The sequence below is a fragment of the Barbus barbus genome, assembly GCF_936440315.1.
Source record: "Barbus barbus genome assembly, chromosome: 10".
NCBI classification, from domain to species: domain Eukaryota; kingdom Metazoa; phylum Chordata; class Actinopteri; order Cypriniformes; family Cyprinidae; genus Barbus; species Barbus barbus.
In genome coordinates this window covers 14,121,018-14,148,649 of record NC_136738.1, presented here as the reverse complement: position 1 = coordinate 14,148,649, position 27,632 = coordinate 14,121,018, and the positions used below count along the sequence as shown (strand labels likewise).

Here is a 27,632-nt window from a genome sequence, read left to right as displayed (position 1 = left end):
TAAAGATAGCATGTATGAAGTTTAATTTAATAATCAAATTTCTCCCATCTTTTTTGCATAGAATGCATCCATTTTTTTTGTTGGTTTGTCTGCAGCGTCATCCAGAGCACAGGATTCTTCTGGAGCTGATGGCTTATCATTACTGGTTGATGTTGGGTTTTCCTAAACACCCACCACGTAAATGCATCTAACCAGCATTCTAATAATTGATGAAAGTATGTTTATATATTCTTTAAAAATGTTGCCTCCTTTTTATAATGCACGTTTCATATGCTGTTTATTTCTTGTGTTGATAAAGCTTATGTTTTTGTTTCAGGTCAACCACCCAGTGGTTTTCTTCAGTCAGCATTATGTCTGGCAGGCTGACATGAGTGGCCTTTACATCCCTTTGGGATGTTTAAATATTGTATATTGTATATATATTGTTTAAAAAGTTGTTTTTTTAAAATATATATTTAAAATAATTATTATATTATCCCTAAACTTAGGCCTTATTACAAGCCTAGAGAGGTTAAAATATTGTATATTGTATATACTGTAAATAGTTTTATGCTTTTTATATTTAAAATATGTATTATATCATCCCACTGCTTAGGCCTTAATATAGACAGGAAGCAGGGCTTAAAAACATTTTCAGGGTAAAACAGAACAGGTAAAAAGGAACTAATTACCAAATAAGGAAACTAACTGGGATATCAGGCAAACAGAGAGAAAATTCAAATGCAAAGAAACTAAACGGACAGAGACTGACATGTAATGACCCAGTAGAATCCTGCAAAGTGATCACTTCTGTCACTTCTGCTACGATCTCAGAGCTCTCTATCATGGCAACCTCAGTCCCAGAAAAGACAAGAATTGTATTATAAATGGTTAAACAATAAACACACACAAAAAAAATGCTGGGTTAAAAACTTATTTGGCAACCCAGTGCTGGTAAAATATTGGACAGGAGACATGCTGGGTTATTTTGACCTAGTTGTTTGGGTTAAATGTTTGACCGAACATGCAGGGTGGTTTTATTTAACTCAACTATTGTTTAAAAATTACTTTATTGCTGGCTTAAAATCGGTTGGAAACTAGAAATCACAGACAGAACTACTAGAGGCAACAGAAATAACTAAAAGTAACATTTTAATTAAGAGTGTATTCAATGATTCTCTCTAATCCCTTTTCACTGAAAATAGTGCTTATTCTTGTGCCAGTGTGTTGCCGAAATCTGAGCCGGTGATGGACTGCAAACATCAGACCACCAACTTGCGTTTCACTCGTAGCTTTTAAGTTAATTTCACAGACTTTTAAATTAAATGAGGGGGGGGGGGGGGGGGGCAGTCGTGGCCTAATGGATAGAGAGTTGGACTTGTAACCTGAACGTCGCAGGTTTGAATCTTAGGATTGTAAGTGGGGGGCATGTCACATCCTTTCCGTAAATGTTCCCTCCTGGTGGAATGACCAGCCCAACTCAATCCAAGCAGCGAATCCTTAGTCATCTTCAAAAATCGGCTAAAACACATCTCTTCCATCTTTATTTGACCCTCTAACTCTAGTACTCCCTTTTATAATTATATTCTTAAAAAAATAATAGCACTAGCTTTTCTAATCTTTTTGTATTTTATGTATTTGTTTTCTTTTATTTATTATACAATTAACAAAAGCAAAAAAGCCTCTAACACTAGCTTGCTCTCTTCTTTTTCTATGAAAAAACCTTGCTACGTCTACTGCATTAAGCTAATTGAGACTTGTTATAGCACTTGCATATCATTGCTCTTTTGTTGATTTTGATTGCTTCCAATGTCCTCTTTTGCAAGTCGCTTTGGATAAAAGTGTCTGCTAAATGACTAAATGTAAATGTAGCTGAAAGATGCTGTGAATGACTCCATAACCTGGCCATAAACAAACATTACTGATATTACAGAACATTTTAACATAAAAATAAAATAAATTCAGAATCAGTTTGTGTTATGCAAGTTATGGAAATGCGTTTCCATCATGCAAAATTACCATTGCTGACACATTTAGTTGACTGACATCCCGTCGCTGTATGTTGCGTTGTGTAAAATAAAATCCTTTACAGAACAATAAAGATTTTATAGATGAAATAAAATGTACACAAACAAAAAATTGAACTGAATTTAACTGACCAAAACGATCACAGTTATCAATATTATCACGGTATAGTTTACTTTGTTGGAAATGTTCAAAAATGACTCATACACACACTAAAATAATTTCATCAAGGTTTACGTTGAAAACCAAAGTTAAAATTAGTAGCACTATACACTTTTTATTTGCATAAACACTAACATAGTAACATTAAAAATGATGCCCAGATTTTAAACAAACAAAAACTTTTGGTTGGGTAACTTACAACATAACATGTTATCTACTAACATGTACTACATGTTCAAATAAAGTTTTGAAAGAAAAAATATATATATAAACCTCACATTTCAGAAAAGGATGAGTCAAAGTGATAAATTATAAGCATTTTATCTGCTCCATTAACAATTCTTTACCTACTGTATGTCACTTGAGCTTTGTATTATTGTGGTGGAAATTCGCTATTAAAATTAAAGTCAGGCCACACAATTATCAAATCAAATTTATTTGTCTGAAAACCATGATCCAGGGTATCTTACAACCAATATATACCTCAGAGAGCTACAAGATGAGCTCTAAGCAAAACAGAATATTTATTCAGTAAAATCACATTTATTTAATCATTGAACAAAGGCTTTCAAAGTTGATTGGATAATCAAATGAACAGATGAGCATAAGGCCTCCTACTTTCTTTCATCATATGCAAACTTTCCGGTTCATCTTCATCGACAATGATCTTCCTCAGCATCTCATAATATGCCCACCTGACATATGTAAATATTTTGAATTTAAACATTTTATTTGACACCCTAGACTCTTTCCAGGCCCTCCGACCTTGACTTCAGAAAGATACATTACAGTTAAGTTTTATTTATAGTATTTGTAGATTAAAACATCAGGGGGAGACAGAAGAAATTAATAAAAAGGCAATATATCTGAATCTTCTACCAAAAGTATGACAGAAAAAGGGGGCCATGCACTCAGGAGTTATCTGAGGCCTTGCATTTGAGTTCCCTGAGATAACAACATCTCCATGCTTATCAGCCATACTCTTAACCCTTACACGTACGACATAACCTCTGTTGGGCAGCAACCTGCTTGAAACCTTCAGTTCATCCACTTAAATTCTTAAGCAGTTAGAAGCAATTACTTTTGTCCTTCTTTCCTAATCCCTTCATTAAATATATATATATATATATATAGGGCTGGACTGGGGTTAGAATTCGTCCATGGACAAATCTGGCCCATCCGGCCCACAAGTTTCTCATGAATGTTTTGCTGGGATATAGGGCCTTAAATTGGAGTAAATGAATGAATAAAAAAACAGGACAGAAACAAATAATGATAGGTAATACTGAACTCTTAATAATGAACTTAATAATGCATTTTTGTCACATAGAAAGGAACTTGACAGTAAAGCAATGATTTTGCTAGAATGCAGAAAATTACTGCTATTAAATTCTGTCATTATTTCCTCACTCTCATGCTGTTCCAAACATGTATGACTTACTTTCTTCTGTGGAACACAAAAGATGATCATTTGTAGAATGTTATCAAACCACTTTGGTTACCCTTGATTTCTACTGTATTCTACTGTTTGTATACTGTACAGAAATTTCTTGAAATTTGGAATGACATGATGGTGAGTAAATGACCATATTAATTTTGGGGTGAACTATCCGTTTAAGAACTTAACTAGTTAACACCTAATTTATATAAGACACTATCTTTAATCAGGCTCTAATTGAAATAACATTTTACTTCAATTAAAATGAATTAGAACTAAACATTTAAAAAGAAAGAAGCTATTACAGCTATGCTGTTAAATCATCCTTTGACCTAATGAAATATAATATAGTTCATAGGATCCAGAGTTTAACTGACTACTATTAGTAAGATGGTGGTCACAAGTAAAACCATGGTCCTCATTACCATATGTTTTTTTAATATGAATAATAATAACAAACTTTTCTTCAATGGGTACAGGAAGCAAAACAGTAAGCAATAATATGAAAAAGGGTTCTTCACACAATCTCAAATAAAAACTCCAAATCACAAGCCCCATTCAACTTAAACCAGTGCAAACCAGGTTACAAAACTTATAAAGGGTGTACAAAACAACGGCAGTGGCCTGTTTGTGCCTAATAAAACAAATCAAACACAGAATATGAGCAATCAGCACATTTCACCACATGAATGCATCACCCACTTTATACACAGTTCACATGTTTATCTTCTTTTGAGCATATTAATCGGTAAATAGACTAAAGATAACAGTACACACTTTACACAGGGTACAATCCTTTTCATGCAATATACGGAAACACTATAAAATGAACAAAACTCAGTGTTATTAAGCCTCTGAAGCACACAGAAAAAGCTCACGTGGTAATTGGCACTTGTGTGATCTCAAGTATCGTTTCTCTCCCCTCTTAACACAGTATAAAGGACAAGAGTTACTGCATGTTCAGTTAATATATGAAATCAACAAAGTTATTTAACATTTTAACAACTCTTACAACATATTTTAGGTTAACTCACGTTCGATCTCCGTCAACCTGATCTGAATTCCCCTCCCCCCCACGGGCGATCTCTCGTGCAGGAACACAATGCTTGTATGATCGGCAAATTAAACCATCCACTCAATAAAATCACACAACTGCAGTCACCACACACTCATATATATATATATATATATATATATATATATATATATATATATATATATATATATATATTAATGAACAATATTGGTAGACAACCTATTTTTAATGCATACAATAAAAATACTGATTTACACACACACAAAACGCTAACTTTCATAATTTAAAAGGTACAGTATGTTAGGAAAGCTCTGTTAGCTATTGTAAGATTAACAATCTAAATTAAACATGCATAAGCAGTGGCATTAATTGAATTCACAGATAAAATGTTTTCTTATATTTAACTTTGTATAAAATTGCATGTGTCAAATAATGATCAAAGACAGTATGTGGTAAAGTTTAAAGTAATAAACAGACATTTCTCCCATCCTTTTGCACAGAATGCTGCCATTGGATTCTTCTGGAGCATATGAAATAGCATAACTGATTTTTGTTGATCTGACCAACCAGCCTACACTAGGTACATAGTACATAGATGACAAGTTGACTGTCTTTTCATTAAGCTTTGTGTCTGGTAGGCTGACATGTGTGGCCTTTCCATCTCTGCAGATTTTCCTGTAGCTTCAGAATCCGCTACAGTCTCAAAAGTTCCTGTCAATTATAGAGCCCCTTGTCAGGTTCCTGTCATTGCTACAGGTTCTCCACCCAACTGACTCCTCTCATTGCTGACCCAGAGGTTCTTGCCATATCTCCCCTCATTTCCAAGATTACTGTCATGGATGTAAAGGTTCATGTCATGCCAGTGCCCAAGACCAGTCAAACATATGTTGTCTCAACCTCCCCAATCCCAGAGGTTCCTTTCCTGGCTTCAACAGAGGTTCGATCCACAATCCATTATAGTAGCAGATGTTCCTGCCATTACAGGCTCAGAATAACTGGAGATGGCAGATGGGGTCCAGAAAACAGTCTGCAGACACAGAGGATGATTTACAAGTGCAATAAATAATAAATAAAATAGCACAACGTTGTATTTAACTGTCGATAACTCTAAATTAAATGTGTCTTTATTTCTCATTTTGATGCACAATATTTTTTTATGCAGTAGCTCAAAAAATTGTCCCATAATGTGACATTAATAGTCAACAAAAATAGTTGCCTATGTTTAGCCAATAAAAATTCTCATTTATTCTTTAAGTTAGATTAGAAGCATGCTTTTAACAAAAGTTGTACATTCGGCTTTATTTGTGCGAAGTGAATTAGGGAAGCAAACTTTTCAGTAAGCTGCATCTAGCGGGGCAGTTGTGGCCTAATGGATAGAGAGTTGGACTTGTAACCTGAGGGTCATGGGTTTGAGTCTCAGGTCCGGCAGGGATTGTAGGTGGGTGAGTGAATAACCAACACTCTCTCCACCCTCAATACCATGACTGAGGTGAGACCCTTGAGCAAGGCACCGAACCACCAACTGCTCCCCGGACGCCGCAGCAATGGCTGCCCACTGCTCCGGGTGTATGTTCACTACTGTGTGTACACTTGGATGGGTTAAATGAGGAGCACAAATTCCAAGTATGGGTCCCCATACTTGGCCACACACCACTTCCCTAATGATTGGAATACTTTTCCAGAGGTGTAAAGTATTGGAGTAAATGTAACTAATTACTGTACTTAAGAATCTTTTTGGATACACTTTGTAGTTTTACTGAGTATCAAAGATATTAGCAGCTTTTACTCTCTACTTTACTACATTTTTGAGTGAGTATCTGTACTCTACTCCACTAGGCCTACATTTGAAATGAGTGTTGCAGTTACACATTACATTTTGCTTGGCACCTAGCTTTTCTGCAGCAGTTTATTCCTGCTACAAAAGATGTGATATTGCCAACAACATTTTGCCCTTACTCACCCAAACTTGTCAACAAGGCTAATTGACATGACTGTGAGCTCCTTAGCAAGTAGTGAGCTCCTTAGCAAGAATCACAGGTGTTTTGTAAGGACATGACTGCAGCTGTTCTTCAGAAAAATCCTCCATGTCCAGCAGATTCTTCAGTTTTCCAGCATCTTTTGCATATTTGAACCCTTTCTGGCAATGACTGTATGATTTTGAGATCCAACTTTTCATACTGAGGACAATTGAGGGACTCAAACACAACTATTAAGAAAGGTTCAAACATTCACTGATACTCCAGGAACACGATGAATTAAGAGCCGGGTGGTGAAAACTTTTCGAATTTGAAGAACAAGGTAAATTGTACTTAATTTGTCTTCTGGAAAAGTGTCTTCTGTTGCTTCCGAAGGGCAATACTAAGTGGGAAAAAAATTATATTTCAACAAAAAAAATACAAATTTGGACATCTTCCTGTTAAAAAGTTTTCATCCCCCGGCTTAATACATCATGTTTCATTCTGGAGCATCGGTGAATGTTTGAACCTTTTTTAATAGTTGTGTTTGAGTCCCTCAATTGTCCTCAGTGTGAAAATATGGATCTCAAAATCATACAGTTACTGCTGGAAAGGGTTCAAATATGCAAAAGATGCTGGAAAACTGATGAATCTGCTGGACATGGAGGATTTTTCTGAAGAACAGTGCTCAGTTGAACTGTTCAGAACAAACAAGGGACTCATGAACAATCACAAAATGATCATCCAGGTAACCACACACAGTATTAAGAACCAAGGGTTCACAAACATTTGAAGGGGGTTATTTTAATAATTTCAGCTATTTTTTTTAATCTTTTATGTAAAATATCTTACTCAGGACCGTACTAAATAAAAAATAACATGCATTTTGTATGACCTCTCTTATTTTGTTAAAATTATTCACATTTTCACAGATTCTGCAAGGGGTTCCCAAACTTTCGCATGCCACTGTATAGTGTTTCTTTAGTTCTTTGAGAGTTGTTGAATGCAGTGGTTGTCTGTTTGCCCGTCATTGTGTTCTTTGTTCCCTTTAGTTTTTGGCTTATAGTTTGTTCTAGGTTTTCCATGAAATACCTGCACATAGATCCTTGCCTCTGCCTGTTTTACCCAGCTTCTCCACAACATTACAGTTTTTGATTGGCCCGTCTCTTTGGTGCATCTTTGAGCCTATATTTAGTATAAGTAACATACTACTGTTAAAATCAGGTACTCTGAGACTTTTACTCAAGTTGTTTTGGAATTGGTGACTTGCAACATGTTGCCTAGTGGAGTCATTTTCACTGTACGGTATCTGTACTTTTATAGATAAGTGTATTATTATATGTATTTTTGTATGTACTGTATTTATCAGAATCAGAATGAGCTTTATTGGCCAAGTATGTTTACACATACAAGGAATTTGTTGTAGTGACAGACGCTCCACAGTGCAACAGAAAGAGAGTAACAGGACAGGACACAGGTAATAAAAACAAAATATTATATTTTATTTAATTTCATTAAAATATCCTCTTACTCGTTTAATTCTGATATAATATTGCCTTTTCCTTTGTATAATTATAATTAGGTATCAGCAACAACTAAAATTAGACTAATTTTTGGACAGTCACGCTAAAAGTGTGTTGTTTTAGCCCATATAGACTGTAAAAAAGGTTTTAGCCTAATAAAGGGGAATTTAAGGCATCATGTTACTGCACATCAAAACAATACAAGACTGCAGTCGTTATAACGCACTTAATTTAAATTAATTAAGTTTGTAACGACTGGTACGTTACACTATAGCCTACAGTATGTCTGTGTAATATTTAACATCTTTAATACATACATAGCCTATACTGATAGGACCATTTCAAACACTGCCCCAAATGTATTTAGACATTTGATAGATTATTTATACATTTATATTTAATAGTCTCTCTGCATAGGAACATTACGGCAGCAAACGTGGTATACATGGGAAATGATGTTTTATTACAAGGTGTTTCCGCTACACTTTGGAACGAGACGGTAGACTTCTGAAACTACAAATCCCAGAATGCACCTCACCGTCAGCTGATGTAATATCCAGTCTGCCAGAAGTGAAAGGAGTGAGTGCAATTCAAACGCAGCGTATTTAAGGGTCTGAAACCTTCAGGTTGGTGATGTTTAAAGATAACTTTCTCTAGAGCAATTTTCTGTTTTTCTTTACTTAATAGATTCAAACTAGTGCATGATATTTGACGGTTTGTAAGAGCGTGTGGGTGAAATTTGCGGATATGACAGGCAGTCCTGAATGAGACAGAAGTTGCTGTTTGAGTCGTGACTTATGGAAATATACTGACACGTTTTAATATATATTTCACAAAAACAGGCTACAACTGTATATAAATCATGTATTCAGCGTAATAAATTGAAATGTCATGATATTAGTAAGAATGAATATAAGCTGTAAAGCAGAAAAAAGTATTACTTAATAGTTGATATTAAGACGTGTATCTGACCCATTTTAAAAACAATATCAACGTTTTAGGTTCAAATGTATATTTGATATAGGCCTATTATAAGTGGTCGCCTTTTTTGTAGGATTTAATCACATTTTACACTTCACTAACTTTTAATTGATCCTGTGTTGTGACGAAAGAATTTAGAAGAAAATATACAATACAGTTATTGAGGTTATAAAAACTCATTTCTAATGAATATGCACAGTTCTAAAATTGTGTAAAATAGTCTTTAAATAGTATACTTTTAATAACTTCCCAAATACATTTCAAGTCAAGTGTTCACATCTCTTTCAGGTGCATCATGTGGGTACGTGTGGGTTTGATGGGCTCAGTGGCCCTCGGGTCAATGTTCTGGTCTCAAAAGAATAAGACTGAAACCTCTCCATACGAGCTTAAATTAATTCAAGTTTTATTCAGACATGGAGCGAGAACGCCACTGAAATCTATACCAGATGTTTTGGAGGTAAGCGGGCTGAATGGTGTCAATTCAATGCCCAAAGTTACACCATATTCAGTTTTTTTTTGTGGCTTAAAAACAGTAACGATAAAAAAAGATTAGGTTAAAAACACAAGAATCTAGAGAATGCACAAATGTGGCATTTATTCTTAATTGTTTAAACGTCTCAGAATAATTTGTCAATCTTAATAGCATGCTTTTTACTCTCAGTGGCACTGTCATATGTCTGTAATAGTCCACATGTTGATGCCAGTTATATCCAGTATGACGCATGGTTTCTGCTCCCCTAGGCACAATGGGTCCCTGAGCTACTTGAAGCGCCAGCTCACACGGAAATAGACTATATGGTTACAGACTTGCAGGGGGGGCCCAGACCCCCGGCTCCTGTGGAGGACAGCTACAGATCCAAAATATTGACAGTGAGTTTGTGTTTATGCATTTGTGCCAAATGCTTGTAGAAGGTAGAGTGTGTTTTACACACAGTATTAGAAAGGGCTCAGCCTGCGAGTTGTCTACTGAAAGGCAAATTTGGCTTAAAAAAGGGCCATAGCCAATCTAACTTGTCTGATTAACAGGTTTGGTGATTACGGAGATTTCAAAGCACAGAAATATTAAAGGAATAGTTAACCCAAAAATGTACATTTGCTGACCCTCAGGCCATCCATCTCAGATGAGTTTGTTTCTTCATCAAAGCAGAGTTGGAGAAATTTAGCAAATTTAATTCACTAATAGATCCTCTACAATTGATGGGTGCCGTCAGGACAAGAGTCCAAACAGCTGATAAAAAAATCAAATCCATCGTCGTACTTGTTTTATAACTGTTTTGGATTGCTTTTGCTTGTAAACAGCGCTTGAACTATGCATATTTCTCTCCTGATTCAGACAACATGACTGAAGTTTGAAGTTCTTAATGATGGATTTGTTTCTTACAAACATGCAGCTTTTTGCTTCACAATATGTTAATTGATGGAGTCGTGTGGATTATTGTAATGTTTTTTATCAGCTATTTGAATTCTGATGGCACCCATTCACTGCTAAGGATCCTTTGGTCAGCAAGTGATATCATGCTAAATTTCTCAAAATTTTCAGGTGAAAAAACAAACGTATCTGCTTCTTGGATGGCCTGAGGGAGAGTAAATTTTGATTTTTAGGTGAACTATTCCTTTAATGCTACTCCATACGTTACATTCTAGAGATATGTGTGCTTTCAACTTTGTGAGAACAGTTTGACAATACTCCAGCATGACAATGCCCCTGTGCACAAAGCGAGGTCAAAAAAAGAAAAAGGTTTATTGAGTCTGGTGTTGAAGAACTAAAAACCCATTACCCACATCGGTGATGCTGTTGTGTCTGAATGGGAGCAAATCCTTACAGCCATATTCTAACATATAATGGAAACCTTTCAGTGAAAATGCTCAACAAACATATACTGTATATGGGATGTTGTTTGGATGTCCACATCATTTTGGCCATATACTGTCCTTTTCAGGCGTGTTTGTGTAGCATTTTGAGTGCTTGTTTGGAATGAAGTGGATCGATGCTACAGTAAATGGTGGTTTCATACCAGACATGATGTAAACATACTTAACTGTGTGTTTAGATGAAAATTGTGCCAGGCTGTCATATTAATGACTTCTGCTTCCATAGGGTGGAACTTATCCAGGTCAGCTGACCACACTGGGCATGCAACAGCTGTACGATCTAGGAGTGAGGTTACGAAAGAAATACATACAAGACGAGCCCTTCCTCACACCTTCTTTCAACCCTAAAGAAGTTTAGTGAGTGCAATTGACGATTCTTTATTTAAATACAGTATATCATTCTGCATTCTCTCCACTCTAATCACTCTAATCACATCACCCCACACTTCCACTTTGCACATTTTCATTACAATCTGCACTAATTTGTAGAAGGTCACGTAAGGATAAATGAGTGGGACTTGCATACCATTTGTCTTTAGTATTCCTTTTACTCACTTATACACTTTACTGCACTGCACAGCACACGGACACTTTATCACTGACATACACTTTACTTTTTATAGAATCTATATAGAATCATATTCTATTTTTATTCTTCATATCTATTTTTATTCTCATATCTATTTGTTATTTTATTTTATTGCTAGTTTATTTCTATATATATGTTTACTGTACTTTTTCTATTTGTATTTTTGTAAACTTGAGGTTTTTCTTAATTTTTGTTGGACAATTTGTTGGACAGTCGTACAATACATTTCACTACATGTCGTACTATGTATGTATATGTATGTGACAAATAAAATTTGAATTTGAATTTGCACCATTTATGCTACAGACAAGAATGGCACCCTAAACTTTGTCTTGAGGAGAAAAACACTTCTCATGGACTCACCCTCGTGTCATTCCAAACCCATAAGACTTTGGCTATTCTTTGAGACACAAATTAAGTTCATCATATTAAGCAATCGTATCTCTTCAAAACTCTCTTCATAGTTCATCCGATAATGACACAATTTTCATTATCCCTTTAACTATCATAACTATTTGGACCTTATTGTAGTTACCGAAAAATCAAATAAATGATCCTAATATACATGAATATGTTTATGGCTCTGAATTGCATCATTAAGCTAAAAGAGTAAGATGGAATATCTGCCATTGATTTACAGCATTCGCTCTACCAACATTGTCCGCACCATTGAGTCGGCTAAGTGTTTGGTGGCAGGACTGTTCCAACAGGAAAAAGCAGGTAAGGTGGCAGCTCAGCTACACTTCTTTGTGTGGTTTGGTTGAGTAATAGATGAGATGAGCATTACACACTCTGTGTTTGCCTTTCCGTGTTTGATTTTCTCTCACTCTAAGGTGTTGTGTCCATCCTCACCGATAAGGCAGAGAAGGAAATCCTCTATCCCAACTATCATGGATGCAAGCTGCTCAAGCGGCTCATTGGGTAAAACCTATTTTGATAATGAAACTTGCTACTTTGATCATAATGATGATGATAAACATTTATAGAGAACCATTCATACAGAAATGTATCTCACAATGGAAAGTTAGGTGGAAAATATTATTAGTAGTAATTAAAAAAAAATTATTCAAATTCAAGAATTGGAAGATGTTCTCATAGATGTTCCTAAATATTTAATACTTCTTTCCTTTTTTGAGGTTTTGACATTATTCTTTATTGATTAAAAATATTCTAATAATACACTTTAATATCAGAAAACATTAAACCTTTGCTGTGGTGAAATACAGTACTGTTCAAATATTTGGGGTTGGTAAGTTGTGTGTGTGTGTGTGTGTGTGTGTGTGTGTTTTTGAAGAAGTCTTATGCTCACCAAGGCTGCATTTATTTTATCTGAAATACAGTACAAACAGTAATATTGTAAGATATTATTATTTAAAATCAGTTTTATATTTCAATATATTTTAAAATGTAATTTATTTATGTGATGACAAAGCTGAGTTTTAAGCAGCCATTTGTCAAGTCTTCATGATGTCACATGATCCATGATATCCAGGAATCACTCTAATATGCTGATTTGGTGTTCAACAAACATTTGATATTATTATCAATGTTGAAAACAGTTGTGCTGCTTAAGATCTTTGTGGAAACTGTAATACATTTTTTTTATGAAAAATAAAAAGAATCTATTTCTTTAAAATAGAAAACTTTTGTATGTTTAATGTTATGTCTTTTTGGTCACTTTTGATCAATATAATGCATCCTTGCTGTATTAAAGTATTCATTTTATTATTATTATTATTTATTTTTTTTTACCAAACAGTGATATACCACCAGCCAATCTCATACTTTTAAACAGTAGTGTAAATCCCCAATAATGGCTTGTAATTAGTTTAACACCATGTATTTGTGTCTGACTTTCGTCCATCAAATGTAGTCATCGTTGGGCAGAATCGTCCACAGTTCCTGACATTGCTGCAGACCTACAGAGCATCCAGAGAGCCTTAGGGGTCGATCCTCATCAACATCTCGACTTCATCCTCATTAGAGATGACATGGTGGCCAGAGAGGTAAAGTGCCTGATGCATTCTACAGTTACATCTGAGTTGGCTTTGTTTGTCAAATACAGTACCATTATATTATTGATCCTAGGCCCATGGCCTGCCGCTTCCTACAGCTCTGGAGAACTGGAGGAGTATCGTGGAGCAGAGAGCAGTAGATATGATGTGTCACATCTATGAGCCCAGTAAGAGGTGAGGAGCCAGTGAATCCAGCAAAAAAAAGTCTTGAGAAGTTATGAAGCTTATGTTTTAAGGCCTCTTTAAATGTATTCATGTGCTTTTGTTTGACCTCAGGCAGAATTTACAGATGTGCGTGGGGCCGCTTTTCCACAAACTCCTAACCAACATAGAGGACAAAATCCAAGGCACAACCTCTAAACCTGACAGGTGTCTTCTTTTTGAACATGTCTATTGTTTTATCATTCAAAATCTGACTTCTTTGAAAGTCCATTTAAGTTTTAAGACCACTGAGCACCTGTTATTTCCAGACAGTAAAAATCAGTTGCTAAACTTGAGAGGTGCTGCTCCACAGTGGTCAGACTCAGGGATCAAGTGCGTAAAAGTCCAGTTGAAAACAAGATCTTTAGAGCTGCTCTTTGTGTGTTTGTTGATCTAGAAAGTTGTTCCTGTACTCTGTGCATGACACCACACTGATGCCATGTCTCATGGCTTTGGGGGTTTTTGACATGAAATGGCCACCGTATGCAGCTGACATCACATTGGAGCTATACCAGCATCGACAAACTAACCAGCATTACGTTAAAGTGTCCTACATTGGCCAGGTAACACACACACACACACACACAGGAATCAGGGTGTAAAATGTTGCTCAGATGTTTGGGGTCAGTACGATTTTTAAATGTTTTTGGAAGAATTCTCTCTGCTAACAAAGGCTGCACTTAATTGATCAGAAACACAGTGACGCGGCAATATTGTGGAATATTATTACAGTTTAAATGAACCGTTTTCTATATATTTTAAAATGTAGTCCATCCTGTGATGCAAAGCTGAATTTTCAACAGCCATTACTCCAGTCTTCAGTGTCACATGATCCTTCTGAAATCATTCTAATAGGCTGATTTGGTACATATTTCTTATTATTGTCAGTGTTGATATATTAATATTTTAATTTATTAACATTTTTCAAATTACTTGACGAAAAGGAAGTTCAAAAGAACAGCATTTATTTTAAAAGGAAATCTTTTGTGACATTGATCAAAAGTGACAGTAAAGATATTTACAATTTAATGCATCCTTGCTGAATATTAGCACTTATTCTTTTAAAAATTAACTGTAATGTAACTAAATAGTGTTCATTTAAGGGAAAAAACATTTTGAGGTTCATCTACTGACTTTACTGAACATTAGCAGTAACTTCTTGCTTAACATTAAGTGTCCTTAATTTCTTTAATCGTTTTCTGACATCTGCCCATATTTGAAGCTGTTATTGTTTATACCTACAGGACCAAAAAATCCCAGGCTGCAGTGACGTCTACTGCCCGCTGCAGGAGTTTAAGGAGGCACTGGCTGTTTACGCTCTACCTGATGAACATTACTTTGCCCTCTGTGACCGTGTTGATGACCATCCCAAACTCTGACCTCTCATTAGCTCTCAACTCAACCTTGCCCCAGAAACCGCACAGATGTTTTGCACCAACCTGGTCTCTAGAGCTCAGGTCTCTCCTACAACATGGATTCAAGTGTTTATATTAACAAGAGCAATATCAGAAGTCTAATGTTTAAATTGTCAGGTCCTTTCCTATTGTTCAAGGAAACTGGTTCATGACTCGTACACAGCAGATAAACATTTTCTTTCACAGATTGTCATAATATTAAGCAAGCATACAATTCACAGTAAACTTATTGATAATGTGTGTGAATTTGTGCACAACTATGGGAGTTAGTGTGAAATATTTTCATTAGGTGCCTTCATTTCAGAGTATCAAGTCATCTGAAATGGCTACAGATTTTGCTGAAACCTCAATTTTAACAATATTTGATGTTGTTTTAATGTCAAATTAAGCGCTGTTAAATGTAATATGCAAGCAGCAATGGTGAATATTTTCTTACGCATTCACTACTGATATGTACATTAAATTAAGATGCAATAAAATATGTGTTTTAATTGTATTCTACATGTTATAGTTTATCTTTTACTTTGAACATTCAGTAGTGTATCAAGCCAAAATACTACAGTACACAGATAGACATGAAGCAAAGTGTACATTTTAAAATGCAAAATTTATTTATATGGCTATTTGGTCTTTCTACATTTTCAGCTTTATGTTTGTGTTTTCAGACAAAACACCTCAAAATTTAAAACTACTTCATACAAGTCCATTGCATTTTATGTTAAAGAAGGATATGCATAAAAAGTCAGACAAGGAATTATCAAAGGAGGAGGAAAAAAAAATAAATCACATTAGACATTTTGGGATTCCCTTATTTGAAATACACAGTCACCGTCTCGTTTTGAAAATACCATTATTTTTGGTATATATCAATGTAGGTTAAACATTGATTTTTAGAATAACCCTGACCCTATTAACGAACCTTCATTTTAAAATTTCTGACCAATTTCTGTAATAGTTTTCTAAAACATTGCCAGACAACCACACATTAAGGGCAGTCCATCGGCTCCACTCCAACAATCATTCAAGTACATCCCAGTCCATCGCATCTTTCTTAGGTTTCAAAACAAAGCGAACATTAAGTGCACTCAAGATTATGTCATTTATAAAAAATAATCATAATAACAATAGTAATAACAACTGCAGTAATTACATTAGTAGTAACAAATTTAAAGCATTCTACACAATTCTCATTATACATATATCACCTTAAACCATCAGGCTCCGCCCCCTGAGAAATACACCATAGGTTCAAGTTATGGTTCAACATCTTTATCAATTGCTAAGCAACTTAAGCTTAGTTACTTAAATAACAACAACAATTATTATTGTGAGGAAAAGACCATTTAAACCATCACAACATTATTTACATTAATAAATTGAATACATCATGCATTGTCATACATCACAGATCCTTTGTATTTACAGAATTAATATTTAAAGAAACAAAGCTTTGCCCCTCTTCATTTAATCCTGTGGCTTTTTACCTAAAATTTAAGACAATACATTTAAATTATCATACAATTCAAACACAAATGAAAATATTAAGACATCTCTGGATCACAGACTGACCTCACTGAGCAGCGATGCACTTGCGGCATTTGTAGATTTTGGGATTGTGTGTCCTTATGTGATTCCTTACATTTTTCTGTCTGAAGAAAGTTTTGCTGCACAACTGCAAAAGAGAGAATTAAATATAAAAACCAGATATAGAAGTACAATGTCGAAGTGGGAAAATAACTTATAAAGCAGAGAGACTGAAATGGAGTGACCAAGGAGAAATGGGATTGAGAAATTCTGCAGATTCAAACCCATGCTGCTCTATCAATGTGCTGGACATGCGCATACTTTTTTACAATAAGGACAATAAACTTTGCAGGGAAGGGAAGGGAGCACCTCAGGACCTCAGGAGACATTATACATACCGGGCAGGGCCAGTGTTTGCCTTCAGTGTGCCTGATCCGGTGCATAATGAGAGCATCACAGTCCCTATAGGAGGCTCTGCACTGCAGGCAAGCATGTGGTCCACTGGAGGCCTGACTGTGAGGACCCTTCTGTTGTTTCAGACGTGCCCGGCGGATGGATTCCAGTAAGACGGAACGCTGACTGCTCAGAGGAAGCAGCTTATTTACATTCTACACATGACAAAAAAAAAAAAAAAAAGAGATAAATATTGGTGTTTTTCAAGTGTCATTTTCTGTTTATTACTAGTTTAAATTTAGTATCATTCTTTCCAAGGATTGACATTCGAGTACTACTTCCCTAAACCAGACTCCATAAAAGTTTACAAAACAACAGTTATGTAACATGCCTTTGTCATAAGAATAAACATCAGCATCTGCTAGCATGAGAAAAATGTATCACCTTTGTCTTTGTAGGTTCTTTCTTGACTTTACAGCTCCTCTTGCTGACCTGGGGGTGTCTAGAAACTCGGCTAACCTTTGACCCTTGGGGCACTCCCGTTTCATCCCTCTCAGTCTTCACTTGAAGAGCAGTCCTTTGGGAAAAAGGTGAGTGCCTGTTGCCAAGTCCAGCCCAGTGAGGCCCATTTAGACCTGTCCGGTCTGGCATAATCCTGGCCCTCACCCGATCTCTTCTCACCATGCCAGGTGATGAATCACAATGGGAACTATTTCCATGAGTTAGGAAGATGTCCACACTCTCCTCCTCCCGTTTAATGCCACTTGGTGACCGACAGAAGCCGAAAAGGAAGCCTTGATCCAACAGTTTAATGGGTGGTTTGCTCTGACGCTTACCCAGGTCAGAGGAGTCGCTGGTTGGGAATGGCTGGGTTAGGGGCAAGGGGTCAGCTGGCTCTTCCTTTATAGTTTTGTAAAGGGGATGACTGTGAAGTTGCTGATGGTTGGAAGTATCCCAGTTCACAATGGCATACGGAACTTCTGGACTCTCTTTTCTGTTGCCACGTTCCTTAATTTTTCTATTCTCCTTCACCTGTGTTCCTCTTTCAGTTCTGCTGTGCTTTGCATGTGGCATTCCTGTAGCATGGTTGCATTTTGTTTTGCTTTCTATTTGTTTTGAGCTCTTAGGTTTGTCTATTGGGGGGCGTCCAGGTTTGTGCCGCTTTGTGTGCTGCAACTTTGTCGTGGCTACCCTTACTGTGCGATCTGCTGGTGGGCGACCCCTACGTCCTGTTGCTTTAGGAGAAGTTCCCTGGGGGTTGTAGGCAGTATTGCGACGATGAATAGGTTGCAAGATGGCACTTTCCGAAGATTCCTGTTTTATCCTGATCATAGTGCTTTTTGAAGGGGAAGAGGCATTATGTGCTGGTACTCTAATTCGTCGTGCAGGGTGGGAAGGTGCTTTATCTTCATTTCTGTGGTGGCGTCTGAGCGGTCGATCTGTTGCACTGGACTCTGTCTGCAGCAATGTCTGACTACGAGTAGCTCTTGCAATTGGCTGCCCAGCTTGTCCTGCAGGATCATGTCTTTTCCTTTTGGACCTTTCTTGGTTCCAAGGTTCTACTTTCACTGCTCTGTTCAGCAAGTCCATTCTGCTCATGTCACAGAGTGATAGAGTAGGATTAACGGTGACAAGCACCCCTAAACTAGTTCCGAAACTTAATGGGACGCCCTGTACACGAGGTTTACGTCGGGTTGTGAGTGAATAATCACTGACTTTTAGTTTCCTAAGTCGTTTTTTCTGCCCCCAGCCGGACAGTTCCTCTGGACCAGGTACCAGGGATTTCCTCTGCAAGCCAAGGAAGCTAAGAAGACGATATTTCTCCTGGGCACGTGGGCTGTGCACCTCATCCTGAGGGACTTTGTTACATAGCTCCTCCTCCACATCCTCATCCTTTACCTTTACTGAGGTAACGCGGGTCAAAGAATTTGCCTGAGATTGGGAAGGAGTCACTGAGAATTTACACTGGGGCTTGTATGAACGGTAGGAAGAGGACTTCCTCTTTCTCTTGGTGGAAAGGTCGATTTTAGGCAGGAGTCTGCGCAAAGCAAGTGCAGCACCAGGTGAGGAACGAAGCAGACGGCGTGATGGAGAGGAAGAACGAGTAGAGGTACAAGGAGATGTTGAGATGATTGAAGACGTGGGGTGGGAGGATAATTTTCTCTTGCAGGATGGAGATTTGAAGTCCATGAGCTTCATTCTGCGATTTGGGCTGCATGGAAAGCCATTTTCCTCCACCTGAAAACTGGAGGGGACTTGGCATTGAAACTGAGGGTTTGAGGTTTCTGTTTCAGATTCATCTGTGAACTTATCAACAATGTGCTCTCTGTGCTGTGCTTGAATGTTCCAGGAAGAGGCAGAGCCATCTCCTTCCTCATCCTCTCTTCTCCTCTTGAGTCCCACTTTCCCTCCTGAAGTTGAGGAGTGGTCTCTCCTGAAAGGTCCAGGAATTAAATTGTTTGATTCCCCAGTAGAACTGTGCATTTTGGAACGTAACTGACAAGTCTCTCGCTCCCTTTTAATAGCAGAGCAAGCCTCAAGGGCAGGCCACATGCGTAAATGGCGGGCCATGGCACAAACCTCTGTCAAGATGTCCAAATTCAGATTGAGGGTGGAAGTGTATGAGAACTCAAGTAAAGCAAGTAAGCTCTGCTCACTGAAACCTAAATGAGAAACCATAAATAAGTCATTAATGCCCTGAAGGATAAAATACAAGATATGTGCTGTCATAGGATAATGACTGTCTAAAGGTTGAGGATCTGCTGGAACACAAATGTGGGTGTCTCTGTCTTAAAATGTATTCTTTTTTTATGACTCCAGTCCTGAAAATTACAATTTTAACTTTCCTTAATATTCTAGGGTTTCTATGACCGTGGAAACCCTGTAACAAATAAACTAAATAAAAGTTAAAATATGCTCAACAATTTCAATAATGCTCTTTTTAAATCGATACAAGTGTAAGCAAACAAACACTGATTTTGAAACCGATTTATCTTGAATATATACTGCACCATACCTGTGAGGTCAACATGTGACTGGGGATCAGTGGCTGAGTCCATTTCAGTAAATAACTCCTGGAAGTACTCGCTCACCGCTGCAAGGACTGCTTTGTGGGCGACGAAAGACTGTCCTCCACCAGTTTTCAGTGTGATATCACAGAAGAGCCCTGCTTCCCGTTGGCTATTGAGCTTACTTAATACTTGATGACTATGTGATTCCACAATCTTGGAGATAAGTCCCACATCAGAACACTGGAGACAGAGACAAAGTGAAAGTAAGAGATAAATTCAAAACAAACAAGCAATCCTGACTGAGATGTGGATAAATACGTTTGAAAAACCAATCTTACCACTGATCTCTCAGACTGACTACGTTGACATTCCTCACAGCCAAAGACATACTCTCTGACTTGAAAATACATTCCTAAAATGAAGAATAGAACAAAATTATTACAGAAAAGGATCTGTCTATGCGTCTATGCAAAAAAGAAAGTCAGTGCTCTCAGACCACTCCTAATTCCACAAGTAGATCAGTTCTGTGTGTAACTTCTGTGTGGGCATCACCCACACAGGGCATCTCTTTCACTTTCACATTACAGACTACATTGATTAAGACTGCAAACTATGCAGCTGACAGCTAACGCAGGAATCTCATTTAGCAGCAGGTGAATTTTGTACCACGATTTTGAACAGAGAGCTCGGTCATACCCGTCTCATAGTACAACTATTCAACACTCCAGCTGAATGAGAAATATGCAAAAGTACCAATGCCGGTACCAAATCTGTACTGAAATTTTACAAATGTGATGGTCCAAGATTTCCCCCTAGCATTTTAAATTAGGTTTTTAAACACATCTGATCGGCCATTGTGTTCTTGTGATCAACAGTGTCTGTGATTGGCTACAATGATCATCGCTTCAAAAACATGTTGTAAATGCACCTTTCACACTCTTCAACAAGCGCTTACACAGATACACACAGGAGTGTTTGAAACAGGTGTCTATCACCAGATCCCTAATATATCCGCTGTTACCTAACCTTATGCCCAAGGAAAAAGAGGTTAAGCATGGTAAACACATTTTAATTAATTTTAAAGGCCTATAGCAAACTTGGGTTTACTTAAAGTGGCTTGGCTGGGACTTTGTTTGAAACTATTTTCGTTGATGAAATAGAGCAAAATAAGGCAATAGTGTTGTAGTCAGACAATATAAGTCACTTAATATTAACTTCTTGTTTAACAAACTGTTGTATTAAATCAATATCACATTTGCAAACTCCCTTAATAATAAGCTGTCACTCATTTTAGTTCATTGCGATCTCACAAATCTCCATTATAATCAACGAAGATCCTTACACTGCACAATGAATCTCTTATTTACACTCTGTCTACACTTTTGTTGTTGTTGTTGTTATAATGAGAGAATACGTCTGATACATTACTCAACGCTGCAAAAACACGTAAGTGCATTAGAAACCTTTAAAGCTCCCTCAGCACAAACACATATGCTGATCGGGTCTGTCGCAGTGCATGGTGCGCCCAAATATTTTTCAGTCGCACGCAGTAGTTTTCAGTCGCAAATGCCTGCACTGTAGAGCCCTGCACAAAATACCCCAATAAGCCATATTGAGAAATCTCTCAAGGTGCAATTCAGTGAAAACATGACAGCACACCGAAAGCTCATATTATTACTTTTATTACTCCCATCACAACAAGTCCTGATTTACCAAAGTGAGAGTGAAGCAACAAATATGCCATCCTGCAAACTATTCTCAAAGGACTGTGGAGTGGTGTAGATTAGAGGTTAAAGATCGAAATCAAAGTTTGTGGGTTTGAAACCCAGAAGGGATAATCCAGGAACTGGTCAGGTGACAGATCACAAGACATGACATAACCTTAGATTATTCCAGAGGTACAGTCCCTAAAATAAATGCATTGCACATTGAGCCGAATACTCAATGGTCATGAATCATTACGGTCAGAAATCTACAAGTTTAGTTAGCATTTGGCTATAAATGTGGAGCTCAAACAATGAACCATTAGGCAGTACTGAGGATGATTTTGGCCAGTGCATTTTATCTCTCTATCAATGATGTCCTCGCAGTAATTCACTAAGTTGGCATTTAGCCAAAGCATTTAGTACACAAATAACAGCTTCAGTGCTCCTGGAATAACCCAAGGTTAAGTGTCTTAAGTGATCAATCACCCCATCTTCAAATTAAACCAACAACCTTTAAAGTCCGTGTAAAGTCAATATTAAATGTGTTCTGAGTTTGTCACAAAACAGAAAATGTGTTATTAACCAAATTTGAATGCTAAAAAAATACACCAAGTAAATCAAATAAGGCATCAAAATCTTGAAAAAATAAGCAGTAAACTTTCAATAATTTCAAGCTTTCAATAAGCTGCTTTCAAACAGTGGGGGCATGTCCATTGGCAGCGCTCAAACCACGCCCACTCGCGGGAAAGCTGCCATCTCTCTCAACTGTCTTCCTCTAGCAGCTTATTTAATAACGAGACCAAGCTGTTTTGTAAATGATCGCAACCAGGTATTATGCATTTACGTGACGAAGGCATAGCTAGCTAGCAAACTGTAGGCTGTAGTAACTAACGGTAATGACAGTAACTTGCAATTGAGCCATGAACCACCGATGCTAATGCGCTCTAGTTGTTAGGTGTGTTCGCCTTGAAGCAGCACTGCAGAACGATCAAGTGCATGACATCAAAGTACAGCGAGAACGATTCGAAAGCATCACGAGCATCTGCTCGCTGTAGCTCTCACTGTACTTTGATGTCACACACCGGTCGGTCTGTGCTGTCCTATCAATGCTGCTTCAAGTCGAACAAACACACGTCTTTTATAGTGTTGGGGTAGGGGCCATGCTCGGTGGCTCGATTGCGTCATCGAGTCCTGATTTGGCCCCGCCCAAAAAATCCTGATCACGAAAATGGTGAAAAACTGTTTAACCAGGGCTCTCAAGTCTCACGCATTTCAACCCGTTCACACGCTCTCACGCCACACCTTGTATTTCTCACGCTGAGTAGGGATAACTTGTCCCGCTATATGTACAATTAATAGACGAGGGAATACGGAGGGAAGTTCTCTGCCGAGTTCAGAGCTCTCTCGACTCTCGAGTTATATAGAGTTATAAAATAAATTAAATTGTTTTACATAAAAAGTATCAAAAAGAAATTTGGCCCCAAACATGCCAACTGAACAGCAGTGCTCAATGTACATACTGTACACATACAGTTGGACTATGTCAAGCTCTCTGTGTGTGTGCGTGTGTGTGTGTGTGTGTGAGTGAGTGAGAGAGACACAACAAACACAACAGTTTTTTTCTGTTGTGTTTGTTGCACATTTTGATGCCTTGATGACAGGGGTAGGGGGCTCCCATATAAAGCAATGTGGCTTCCCCACTCAAATTCAGATGCAGTGTGCTTTCCATGGTGGGTTTGAACAAAACCAAAACTAGGAACAGTTTGGCTCTGGATGGAACACTATTATCTATCATGACAGTGCTTTATGTGGGAGTCCTCTACCCCGGTCACCAGGCATCAAAATGTGCAACAAATATTTACAACAGAAAAAAATAAACATAAGCTGAAATGTGTACTCTCTCGGTCTCTCTCTCACACACACACACAGCTTTACATACATGCTCAGGGTAAGTACTGTAATCCTACTGTATGTGTGTACAGTATGTACATCGAGTACTGCTGTTCAGTTGGCACGTTTGGGGCAAAGTTTCTTTTTATTTTTGGTACATTTGTATTTTTAAATACATAAATCTTTTTATTTTATTAGAATGAATTTGTCTTTCATTGTATTTACCAGATGTTATCATTTCTATTTGTGCTGGTCAATTATGAACAATAGGTAAAATTGAACTGCTAGCAAAAACTTGGGTGCTGCAAATACTTGAGTGACTCCTCCCCTTTGTGTGGCCCCTCCCCTAATCTCACTCCAAACTTTTGCTATAACTTGAGAGCCCTGGTTTAACGGTCTAACTCCACAATTAATTACTACATAGTTTACAGTCTTTGTAACATGTTTCAGCAATGCATTTCTAACATTTATAATGCGTTTACAAACAATTTTCAGAATTGACTAAGTTACCAGCCCAGATGCTCAGTCAGAGAGCTATCGTCTAATGCCAAGCATAACTAAATGTATATATCTGACGTTCCAAAAGCAGTTTAGGTATTATAAACATCATAAGAAGTCTCTAGATAAGTGGCCCTGAGGGACATTTGTGCCACCATAAAATCCTCCATAAGGAAGCAATGCAGCATGATACTCATCCTAAAACAAGCCAATTCCAATGCACCTCAACTCCTTAATTCAGAGATTCTGTGGGATGAGTGCGAGAAGGCAACATTTGTGACTTTTTGAGTGCTTGATACATTGTTTCTTGTGCCTGTAACTCACATGTAAAATTGTACGCCATCTCTGTGTCACTTTACAAGTGTAAAGACAGCTACAGATGTGATGAATAAACATGAAACGCACAACACTATCATACATTTATTTAACACACTTATTACATTTCAAATTTGCACCCATTATACCTGTACATACTAAATTTTGTATATTGTGTTTGTGCTATTTTGCATCTTTGCATAATATTATTTTTATTATCCGTCTTGTCTTGCCACTGTCATCCTGTCGCACTGTGGAGCTTCTGTCACCAAAAATTCCTCGTATGTGTAAACATACCTGGCAATAAAGCTAATTCTGATTCTGATTCTCATGTGATAAAAAAACCTACACACCCTTTGTGATCGATATATCATCAGGCAGCAGGACAAATATCAATACAACTTCCAAGTTTACTACAAGTTTAGTAAACAAGCAATGGCTATGAAGAGTCCCCTACCTGTTCATTCACTGTCAATTTAGAAATATACAACTTTAAGCTTAAAGCCCCGTTCACACAGACAACATTAGCTAAAGGTCTCAGTGTCAGGTGGCAGACCACTGTCTGGACTCTCATTGGTTGCACTGCATAAACATTTGCATAAACTTTGTTGCATCTCCAATCTCTGCACGTCTGGCAGAAAATCTCAAATACATAAATGCTTATATTAAGATTGCTTAAATATACATTTCATAAACAATTATTTATATATTACAATTATAATCACTGTTTTATAAATAACTAATTAAAATATTAATTCAATTTCAGAATGATGATTTGATTCAAAGTTCATACATAAAACTAAATCAAAACAGACACTTAAACATAATGCATCGGTTGTAAAAACTAGTCATAACAATAATAATAATACTGTAAGAGAAAATGACAAACCTTCCCACCAATAGTGCTCTGCCACCAGTCTGTATGTGTCCTCCAGGGTGTGGTGCGACTTGCCTGGTCCTTTCTCGTGGAAGGTGGCTATGGACTGGAGTCGCTTATCATCAGCCAACACCTCCCGGTACTGGACGAAACCCTTTTCCAACTTTCTGCGGTAAAGAGAGCCGCCGATGACCTCGAAGAAGGCAGAAGACGCGACGGACGCGCTGCCGCCGTTCACATACCTCTCGCGTTCAGTGCTGCGAAAGTCATACTGAGCACTGCAGGTGCATTCACTTGCCATTTTGACCAGGTTTCTTTCTCAAGACGCTTCTACTTTCAGTGCAGCTTGGTTATTATCGTTTCTCTTTGTGTAAAAAGCAGAACTTTTTAACTGCGCTTCATCCACCGACATTGAGACGTTTCTGCAGTCAGAGATGCTCTGAGATGCGTCTATGAAGTTTTACCATCGGTTGAAGATTCGCAGCAAATATGGATATTTAAGTAGCAAGCGTAATTAATAATATTACGAATTAATTAAACATCCAGGTTGTTGTTTTGAAGAAGAATTGGACTAGTAGCTTAAATATTTTACAGTGAAGTCCATCATCTTTGGTACTTAAGGTGTACCAGGCATTTTCATCACATCCTATCAAACGAAAAAGACAGCAACTCCACGAGACACTGAATTCACGATAGAGGTACAACTTCCACTATCAAAAGCCATAAATCAATCCCGACCACTGATAATAATTAAAATAAATTATGACTAAAAAAATTGGAGGCATGGACGGTAAGTTTCTCAATAGCCTGTGGAAACCGAACTAGACTCAATCATACAGAAATCAATCTTGTGGCAAATGTCTTGAATCCTCTCACTTTGTCAAACATGCACTGGCTGCCATCCATTAATATGAAATTATTATTATTTCGCCGGGTACTCTAGGGCCTCTTTCATCAGATGTAACTCCATTTGAGTCAACAATGTGTCACGAAACGCCAACTACGTCATAATCGGAGATCCGAGCGCCCAAACGTCTCGGCGGGCGGCGGTAACAATCGCACGGAAGGGTCTTCCTGTCGCGCGTGCAACTTGTGATTTCTTGAACTCGGTCAAAGCACGCCGCGGCTAATCTGTCGCGCGACCTATGCGTGATACGCGGGGGTCTCCCCGAAACACATCGAAACGGAACAGCGGCCTCCGAAATCAGCAGTATCATCCGCGGGTTCTCCTTAACGTGCTCCGCGTCCGTTCGTGTAACGTTAAAGCCAGTCAGATGATCAAATAATCCAATTTTTAACTCGTAGTCCTCTGTAGGTTGCCATTCGTCAACCTAACTTCGCCTCGACGCCCAGTTGCCTCACCCCCTCCCTTTCTCGATGCCTATTGGTTTGATCTTTAAAGAACAGCGACTGCAGACAACGCCATTGGCCTTTGAAGCTGTCACTCAAGCGGGCTGTTTTCCCTACTTTTTCCCTACATGAAGATAGGTTGTTGACGTCAGCGTTACCTTACTTAGTGTCAAGTTTATCAACATGAAAGAAAGGACAACAGTGCGAAAATATTGTTTTGCTTCGACTCGTTTTAATTTTAGCCCCTCATATGAAGATACACATTCTCGTGTTTGTCTGCACGATTAGTGTGTCTATAGATTTTGTTAAGGTTATTATTTATCAGAAACATAATGAGCTTTATTGGCCAGGTATGTTTACACATACGAGGAATTTGTTATAGTGACAGAAGCTCCACAGTGCAACAGAAAGACAGTAACAGGAGAGGACACAGATAATAAAAGAATAATATGCAAATAGGCGATGTACAAAACAGCAAAAACACAATATATAATATAGACAATTATGTGTGGACAGGTCTGATATGTGCAAATTTTAAATAAAATAAAAAATCATAAAAAAATAAGTACAGTCAGGTCCATAAATATTGGGACATCGACACAATTCTAACATTTTTGGCTCTATACACCACCACAATGGATTTCAAATGAAACGAACAAGATGTGCTTTAACTGCAGACTGTCAGCTTTAATTTGAGGGTATTTACATCCAAATCAGGTGAACGGTGTAGGAATTACAACAGTTTGCATATGTGCTTCCCACTTGTTAAGGGACCAAAAGTAATGGGACAGAATAATAATCATAAATCAAACTTTCACTTTTTAATACTTGGTTGCAAATCCTTTGCAGTCAATTACAGCCTGAAGTCTGGAACGCA

The 27,632-nt window shown here is 37.6% G+C and overlaps 2 protein-coding genes across 4 annotated transcripts; one reads left to right on the top strand and one right to left on the bottom strand.

Annotated features, from left to right (window-relative positions):
• Positions 1–8,588: 8,588 nt before the first annotated feature.
• acp6 (acid phosphatase 6, lysophosphatidic) lies at positions 8,589–15,974 on the top strand. 3 transcript variants are annotated; one of them, XM_079427424.1, is made up of 11 exons: positions 8,589–8,744; positions 9,388–9,556; positions 9,841–9,969; positions 11,198–11,328; positions 12,201–12,280; positions 12,394–12,481; positions 13,434–13,566; positions 13,649–13,749; positions 13,852–13,944; positions 14,174–14,339; positions 15,021–15,974. In XM_079427424.1, the coding sequence occupies exons 2-11, from the start codon at positions 9,395–9,397 to the stop codon at positions 15,153–15,155; spliced, it is 1,218 nt and encodes a 405-aa protein (XP_079283550.1). In that variant the 5' UTR covers positions 8,589–8,744; positions 9,388–9,394; the 3' UTR covers positions 15,156–15,974. The 3 variants fall into 3 exon arrangements, with proteins under 3 accessions (XP_079283550.1, XP_079283552.1, XP_079283551.1); XM_079427426.1 differs by having other exon boundaries at positions 8,655–8,744; positions 9,511–9,556; positions 15,021–15,691; XM_079427425.1 differs by having other exon boundaries at positions 8,685–8,744; positions 9,370–9,556; positions 15,021–15,691.
• Positions 15,681–26,765, bottom strand: LOC306876336 (uncharacterized protein). The gene is made up of 7 exons (XM_079427423.1): positions 25,418–26,765; positions 20,458–20,531; positions 20,125–20,359; positions 17,553–19,771; positions 17,114–17,323; positions 16,761–16,863; positions 15,681–16,675 (listed from the first exon to the last, which is right to left on the bottom strand). The coding sequence occupies exons 1-6, from the start codon at positions 25,704–25,706 to the stop codon at positions 16,762–16,764; spliced, it is 3,129 nt and encodes a 1,042-aa protein (XP_079283549.1). The 5' UTR covers positions 25,707–26,765; the 3' UTR covers positions 15,681–16,675; position 16,761.
• Between the last annotated feature and the right edge of the window lie 867 nt (positions 26,766–27,632).